This window comes from Episyrphus balteatus, chromosome 4, assembly GCF_945859705.1.
Source record: "Episyrphus balteatus chromosome 4, idEpiBalt1.1, whole genome shotgun sequence".
Taxonomy (NCBI): domain Eukaryota; kingdom Metazoa; phylum Arthropoda; class Insecta; order Diptera; family Syrphidae; genus Episyrphus; species Episyrphus balteatus.
Window position 1 is genome coordinate 9246697 of NC_079137.1, and position 9147 is coordinate 9255843.

A 9147-nucleotide genomic window follows, 5' to 3' on the forward strand; every position below is an offset into this window, starting at 1 on the left:
GATCATATATGTATATCAATTTTGGAAACAAATATTCAGTTGGAGGGGATACGAAAAATTCATAGAAAATCGTTTGCGCGAAAATATCCGCTGATTTTTTTCGTTAAAGTTGTTTATTTAATAATTGTCGGCAATGCTTACTAATTCGTCGTTCCACTCCTCGGAAAATTTTAAATAATAATTACAATAAAAAAAACTTGTAAAATTAAGTGGAAACAACTTTCAAGAAGTGCAAATTTATTGAATTCCTTTTGATTAACAAAATCAAATATAATTTATATTTTAAATATTGCTTTCATCTTAGCCCTCCAATTATTCCTCTTGAAAACAATTATTTCACAAAGAAAGCACAAAGAAGCAATCATCAATGCATATTCCAAAAATAACCAAACCCACTTCAAATCTTCAACTTTTAGTGATTGTAACTTCGGTTCAAATCCAAAATTTAACTTTTGAATTTTTTCAATTGCCATTAATTCATAAAAAGTTCTCTTCATCCAAAAATCAAACAATCCACTCGATTGTGTTTCCAAAATATGAAAATTCAAAATATTCTTATAAATTGAATTTTCATTAATAGAAATACCTGCAAAGAAATTTTCCACAAAACACAAGTCTTCAGACCAACGAAACAATTTTCTGCCATAGAAATTTTGTTGATTTTCATAAATCTTCCATCTAGGTTGAGGCAGAGTGTAGGCATATTTGGTATTTAAAGAATCGCGAAAACTCACAAAAGTCGCAAAGTTTTTTTCACCTAGAAATAAGTTGGAATATTTCTCCTTAATGGTCGGACTTAATTTGTAAAATAATTCATCCATATCAGCTTGAAGCGTGTAGATCTTCAAACCTGATTGTTGAAGATCATCAAAAGATTTTATAATTTTTCCTTTTAGCGGTTTTGTCATAAAAGACTGAAGAAATGCATCGTAAGAAGTTACTATTATTATTCCCAATAGAAAAATTTGAAAATAGATGATTTTTGAAGTTAAAGAAGTTCTTGGTGTTTCAGAGAACGGTTGTCCGAGAATTCCACGAAAACTGTCAATATTGAAGTAGAAAGTTCGTTGTGATCCTGAGAGCTTAGTAGCTACTGTTAGCAATATAGATAGCAATATTAACAACACAACAGTAATAACAAAAGCCTTCCAATGAAAAACCAGTGCAAACACTTTATAAATTGGAATGTTTTGTTCAACGGGCAGCATTACACCCCAATCAAAAATAGCATATGGATATGAAAACCATTGCATTGGAGCTTGTACTAATACCAAACCAGTACCTGATATCTCCACACTTCCATTAAGAACACATTCATGAATATCATGCGGCGATAAAGTATTATTAGCATTAGATAAGTTCAATGTGGCATTATGTCTCTTAGCAAACGCATGAAATAAATGCCCCAACATTCCACCAATAACTGTTTCACCATTTGGTTTTTTTGACAGGGAAAACAACATCTGTATTCCTCCAAACAGAATTGGCAATGTATTGCCTTGAAGATCTCCCATTCGATTAGGAAAAATAATTGAATTTTCACTCCAGTTGTGTTCTTCAATTTTAATTCTTCCATAATTTTTATAACTATAGTACTTCAAAGAAGTCTGAAAGTCTTGAAAAACTGCTACAATATTGATCATTCTGTTCTCCCAGCATAATTTGAAAACTCTCCTCAGTTCCACATCATTACTTGAAGAATTTTTGATAACAAAAATTATTTTACAAAATCGAAGATGTTGAAGGTATTCTAAAAGTCGCTGAAGAAATAAATCACTTAAATCAAATTGAACAATTGTAAGAAAGTTATCATTGAACTGCCCTTTTAAGTAAAATGAAGACTTCTCAGTGGCTAGAATCACTGGAATAGAAAGCGAAGTCGTTAGTTTGCGAACAAATTTGTCATCAAAATATGGTTCCTTTGATGATTTTAGAAGGAAAATACTTTCAAATTGATCAATTTTGTCAGCATTTATGATAAAATCAAAAAAATTTGGACTTAATTCAGCTTCTAAAGTCGACAATTTCACAGCGACCACTGAAAATAAGGCAACAACACTTGCTAAAAGAATATTCATGACTGACAATTTATTTCATCAACTAATATTTCTTTTAAGAATTGATAGATTTATAAAACACTTGACTCCATGGTTTTTAATAAATTAGAAGATATTAGCTACAAAGTTAATAATGATTTGAGGAGTAAAATCTATAGTTTGATAGAGTAAATAGATTTCTTCGACTTCATTGATTGCGTTTTAATTCTATGGATTTTTTTTACAAATTCGAAATTGATTGTTTCTAATCTGATGAATTAGAGTGATTTGACAATGTATACAATGTATTTGATGTTGACGAAATACTTCAAGCAATTGTTGCTAATTTTCAATATAATAAATTTAGGTTAACATTTTAAAAACGCACGTAAAAGTTTTTCAAACAATACCAATAAACTTTTCTAATGACATAGTTTCTGACAAAAATCAACCACTTTAAGAATATAATAAAGAACAACAGATTCAAACAAATCAGTTTTATTGGAATTATCGGTACTTTATCAGAAACAATACAATTTTTGGTAAAAATTGAGAATTTATTAAATTATTCTTTTTACTCTGCTATTTCACCAATTTGTCCACTTAAAAACACAAAATTCTGCAATAAAACACAAAGAAGATACCATCAATGCCAATCCGAAAAATAACCAAATCCACTTGAAATCTTCAACTTTTAGTGATTGTAATTTTAAATCAAATCCAAAATTTAACTTTTGAATTTTTCCAATTGCCATTAATTCATAAAAAGTTCTCTTCATCCAAAAATCAAATAATCCACTCGATTGTGTTTCCAAAATATGAAAATTCAAAATATCCTTATAAATTGAATTTTCATTAATAGAAATACCTGCTAAGAAATTTTTGACCAAACACAACTCTTCAGACCAACGAAACAATTTTCTGCCATAAAATTTTTGTTGATTTTCATAAATCTTCCATCCAGGTTGTGGTAAAGTGTAGGCATATTTGGTATTTAAAGAATCTCGAAAGCTCTTAAAAGTCGCAAAGTTACTTTCACTTAAAAATGACTTGGAGTATTTATCTTTGATAGTCGGGTTTAATTTGTAAAATAATTCATCCATATCAGCTTGAAGTGTGTAGATCTTCAAATCTGATTGTTGAAGATCATCGAAAGATTTTATTATTTTTCCTTTTAGCGGTTTTGTCATAAAAGACTGAAGAAATGCGTCATAGGAAGTTACTATTATTATTCCGAATAAAAATATTAGAAAATAGGTGATTTTTGTAGTTGAAGAAGTTCTTGGTGTTACAGAGAATGGTTGTCCAAGAATTCCACGAAAACTGTCAATATTGAAGAAAAAAGTCTGTTGAGATCCTGATAGTTTAGCAGCTACTGTTAGCAAAATAGATAGCAATATTAACAACACAACAGTTATAACAAAAGCCTCCCAATGAAAAACCAGTGCAAACACTTTATAAATTGGAATGCTTTGTTCAATGGGCAGCATTACACCCCAATCAAAAATAGCATATGGATATGAAAACCAATGCATTGGAGCTTGTACTAGTACCAAACCAGTACCTGATATCTCTACACTTCCATTAAGAACACATTCATGAATATCATGCGGCGATAAAGTATTATTAGCATTAGATAAGTTCAATGTGGCATTATGTCTCTTAGCAAACGCATGAAACAAATGTCCTAACATTCCACCAATAACTGTTTCACCACTTGGTTTTTTTGACATGTGAAATCCTATCTGTATTCCTCCAAACAGAATTGGCAATGTATAGCCTTGAAGATCTCCAATTCGATTATTAAAAATAATTGAATGTTGGCTCCAGTTGTGTTCTTCAATTTTAATTCTTCCATAATTTTTATAACTGTAGTACACCGAAGAAGTCTGAAATTCTTGAAAAACTGCTACAACATTGATCATTCTGTGCTGCCAACAAAAATCGAAAATACTTTCCAGTTCCACTTTCTTTTGTGAAGAATTTTTTAGAACAAAAATTAGTTTACAAAATCGAAGATGTTGAAGATATTCCAAAAGTTGCTGAAGAAATAATTCACTTGCATGAAATTGAACAATTGAAAGCAAGTTATCATTGAACTGCCCTTTTAAGTAAAATGAAGAAGATTCAGTGGCCAAAATCACTGGAATACGAAGTAAAGTCGTAAGATTTCGGACAAATTTCTCATGAAAATATGGTTCGTTTGATGATTTTAGAAAGAAAATACTTTCAAATTGATGAACTTTATCAGCTTTTGAAATAAAATCACAGAATTTTGGACTTAATTCAGCTCCTGTTGTCGAAAATTTAGCAGCGACCACTGCAAATAATGAAACAACACTTGCTCCAGGAAAATTCATGACTGACAATTTATTTCATCAAATAATACTCTTCTTTTTGGTATTGATAGATTTATAAAGCACTTGACTCCATGGTTTTTAATAAATTAGAGGGTATTAGCTTCAAAGTTAATAATGATTTGAGGGCTAAAACCTATTGTTAAATAAAGTAAATGGATTTCTTCGAGTTCTTTGATTGTGTTTTAATTCTATGGATTTTTTTTTGTTTGTTTTTACAAATTTGAAATGGATTGTTTGCAATTTGCTACATTGCAGTTATTCAACAGAAATAATAAACAAATATAATGTATTTGATGTTGAAGAAATACTTCAATCAATAGTTTTCAACTTCCAACAGAATAAATTTAAGTTAAAATTTTAAAAAAGCTCGTAAAAGTTTTTCAACCAATACAAATATTTTTTCCTAACGACATTGTTTCTGAAAAATTAATCCACTCAAACAATATAATAAACAACAACAAGATTCAAGCAATGCTGATTTATTGGAATTATACGAAAAATTACAATTTGTGACAGAAAGTGAGAATTTATTTATTTATTCTTTTTACTATGGAATTTCGCCATTTTTTCCATTTAAAAACACAAATTTCTCCAATCAAACACAAAGTAGCTACCATCAATAGCAAAACCGTCAATATCCAAACCCATTTCAAGTCTTCAATTTTCAATAATTGTATCAGCTTCGAGCCAAATCCATTACTTAATTTTTCAATTTTTCCAACTTTCATTAATTCATAAAATGCCCTCTTTGTCCAGAAATCTATTAATCCACTTGATAGTGTGTCCAAGATGTGACTATTTAAAATTTGTTTATAAATTGAATTTTCATTTATTGACATACCCAAGAGGATATTTTCCAAAAGGCATAACTCTTCAGACCACCGATACAATTGTTGACCATAAAATTTTTGTTGATTTGCATAAATTATCCATTTTGGTTCGGTAATAGTAAAAGGATTTGTTGTATTTAAGGAATCTCGAATTTTTATAAAATCCTCAAAACTGTTTATGGCTTGAAATAAATTTGAGTGCTTTTGCATAAGTTGAGGTCTAAACTTGTATAATAACTCATCAATATCAGCTTGAAAGGCATTGATTTTCATACCAGTTGATTGTAAATCATCAAAGGATCTTATAATATTTTCTTTTGGTGGTTGAGTCATGAACGATTGAAGAAATGCATCGTATGAAGTAACAATCATTATTCCCAGCAAGAAGATCAATGAATAGATTAGTTTTGTTGTGAAAGAAGCGTTTGGTATTTGAAAGAATGGCCCACCAAGAATTCCACGAAAGCAATCAATGTTGAAGAAGAAATCAAATTTATGGAAATGTTGATTCGATCCTTTAATATAAGCGCTAACTGTTACTAAGGCTGATATCAATATTAACAGAACAATTATTAAAACAAAAGCTTTCCACTTGAAAACGTGTGCAAATACTTTATAAACAGGAATGTTTTGTTCAACAGGCAACATCACATTCCAATCAAAGATCGAATATGGATATAAAAACCATTCATCTGGAACTTGTATAATAAGTGGACCAGCGGCTGATATTTCAATAGTTCCATTTAAAACAAGAAGATGAATTTCGTAGGGTGAAAGTGACATGGTAAGTCTTGAAGTATTCAACCTGGCGTTGTACTTCTTGGCAAGAGTATCCAACAAATTGAATAAGAAGCCACCAATAACCCTGTTGCCATTAGATTCGTTTGATATTATTACTTCTGGCTCTTCTCCTCCGAACAAAACTGGCAATATCAAGCCTTTTAAATTCCTCATTCGATTTGGAAAAACATTTAAACCTTTTCTCCAGACTAGTTCTTCAATTACAAAATTCCCAAAATTGCTATAACTGTAGAAAGTCGAAGTAGTCCAAAAGTCTTGAAAAACTGCTAAAACATTTATCATTCTATTTTTCCAACAAAATTTAAACAATCTCCTTAATTCTGATTCATTTCTTGTAGAATACTTTAGCACGAAAATTGTCTTACAGTATCGAAGGTGTTGAAGATCTTCTAAAAGTCGTTGTTGAACATATGTGTCATTTGAATCAAATTGAACAATAGTTAGTATGTTTTCATTGAATTTTCCCTTCAGGTAAAATGAAGAGGTTTCAGTTGCCAAAATCACTGGAATATCATGTGAAGTTGTAATATTTTGTATGAATTTGTCATCAAAGCTGTTTTGATCTTTGGATGATTTTAGTAGAAAAACACTTTCAAATTTTTCAATTTTGATAACATTTCCAGTAAAATCTTCTAATTTTGAATATAGTTTCGATTCTGTTTCTAAAAATTTAACAGCAAACACAATCAGGAAGTAAACAAAATTTTTGATAGAAAAGATCATAATTGACAATTTTGCTTCCGCCACTTATCTTCTTCTATTGAATTATTTGATTGATATAGAAGTTGACTCCATAGTTTTTTTCAATCTTCAACACGTTCACTACAAAATTAATAATAGTTAAATGAACATTTTTCATGGTCAGGTATTGGGAATTGACTTCTTCGGTGGATGTGTTCTTGATGGATTTTTAATTTTACAGAAAATTAAACCTTAATCAATTTTAAGTTTATTTTTCTACTTCGATTTCTTAATTGCAATAATTAAGAATAGTATTAATTGAAAACATTATATATATTTCAGTAGATTTAGACAATTTTTTTTTTGTGGAATATAATTCACAGAAATTATTTTTGTCCGAAGTTAATTTTTAATTTATCTTCCTTTTAACATACTTAAAAGAAATTTCATTGATTTTATTTGCGCTAATTGATAAATGTGTTACAGATAAGTTTTGTCTTCAACTATTTATGTACGGGTTGAAGATATTCGAGAGAATTCTATTCCATCTTAATAATTCTTCTTTGATAGCGAGTAAACTTTTTTTTTACCAGATAAAGTATTTTTAAAGGGCTTGATTCTTAACCTTCATTTTGAAGATTGCTATATTTGTTTGGAGGTGAAAATAGATTAAAGTTTTTTTTTGTCAAAAACCCAAGCATCTTCTTTTTAAAACCACCAATTCACTACTTTTCTCCAAGGAACACCGCATTACATCTACTTTAATAACCAATGACTTCATTCAGTTGCTAGTTTTCAGTGTTGATGAGTAAGTAACTTTCCTCCTGCAGAGCTCTCAAAGCAATTTACTGGCGTCAATGTTATATTTTTCATTTAGTTTTTTTCTTCCATGTTCATGCCTCATAACTGTCTCAGTGGTTCTTCTTGGCAATGCCATAACAACGTCTGCCATTTCACAACAGGAGGCATCAAGCCTGCCATTCAAATCAAATCGAATCAACATTTTGCCTCACAGGCAGGGGGCCGCAAAAAGCAGCCAATAACAACCATCAACATCACAGCTAGAGAAAATAGAAAAAAAAAGAAAAAGGTTTGACGCACTTTTGCACAATCTTCTAAGAAAAATATAATAATTCTTGTGATCCACCATGCAACCAATCCCATAGTATATTAATATAAATTTATTGTATATCTGATGCAAGATTCGCAATGAAGACAAACATATTTTTGGAAGAATGAACATTTTTTGCAAAAAAAAAAAAAAATTATCAGAAAGTCCTGCAGTCGGGATGATATCTAATTTCATGGCCCATTAGTGGTTTGGTATTATAACCCTACTCTCTGTTTTGTCTATGAAACCTATCAAATTTCTCTATTATCCTTTTTTTCTGCATTAGAAGCACAATGTGTATGGAAGTATGGTGTAGTAGTGGCCTTGTTTCGATAAGGGGGATGATAAAAATCCTTTGCCCCCAATTCAAAACCTGTTTCATTTAATTTGCTATGGTGTGTAGCTTAAATTTGATGGTTTTACCCAACCAGGGATGAAAAAAAAAAGAAAAACAAAATCATATGTTCAAGTAGAAGAATCCACTCAAAAAATGTCACTACTATTTCATTCACTTTTGGTAAATTTATTGTTCGTAGTGCTAAAACTTCTATTAGTTCTTCTTCCAGCAGTATCATCAGTAACTAAAGTAGAAGTCCTACTTCCTCTTTAAATATGTCACTGATTTTATTCTAAAATCTTAAATAGACTTCTTATGATTTGACCGGGATGAGTTGTCCGGTGATGAGCTCTGCTGAGATGAGTTATCCCGAGTTGAATAGATCAGAATTTAGATACGTTGCCTCGAAAGAATTTATGATGAACTGTGAGTGGAAGTGGTTAGACTTTTAATTATTGTTCTTTATTTAGCAATTGTATCAGTATACATAATAGAAGAATGAGACTTCTGACAGTTCCTTCTCCAGATTCAGTATCGAAATTTGTAAAAGAGCCCTGCTTCCATTTTCATTTCCAACAAAAAAAAAACTTATTTTTCTTCGTACGAAATAACCAGCCGTCCCTGATTATGTACCCTTCTGACTTGGCTATAAAACTGCTAGTTTTCTAAGATCAAATTTTTTCTCCGTTACGTTTACAGAAAAAAAAAATCAAGAAGAAGAATTTAGAAAAAATCGAAACTAAAGAAGTTAAAGTCATTTATAAAAATTTTCAAAAATTGTATTATGTATCGTATTTCATTTACTTCTTGCATATTAAAACCTTGGGGGAGGAAGTTTGATGAACGAATTTTTAAGAAGGGTGAATGTATTTTATTTCTTATAGAAATCAGCAAATGCAAAAAAAAGAAGGCAACGTTACAAATCGAAGCATCTCTGATGGATGCGTAACATGTGGAATAAACGATGCAAGACAAAAATGTAATGTTTCAA

At 30.2% G+C, this 9147-nt stretch overlaps 2 protein-coding genes across 2 annotated transcripts; both read right to left on the reverse strand.

Moving 5' to 3' along the window:
* Positions 1 to 275: 275 nt before the first annotated feature.
* Positions 276 to 1559, reverse strand: LOC129918107 (uncharacterized). Its single transcript, XM_055998453.1, has one exon. It carries the CDS (start codon positions 1512 to 1514, stop codon positions 276 to 278), a length of 1239 nt encoding a protein of 412 aa, XP_055854428.1. The 5' UTR covers positions 1515 to 1559.
* Positions 1560 to 5159: 3600 nt separating this feature from the next.
* LOC129918108 (uncharacterized) lies at positions 5160 to 6180 on the reverse strand. Its single transcript, XM_055998454.1, has 2 exons — positions 5238 to 6180; positions 5160 to 5191 (listed from the first exon to the last, which is right to left on the reverse strand). The coding sequence occupies exons 1-2, from the start codon at positions 6178 to 6180 to the stop codon at positions 5160 to 5162; spliced, it is 975 nt and encodes a 324-aa protein (XP_055854429.1).
* Between the last annotated feature and the right edge of the window lie 2967 nt (positions 6181 to 9147).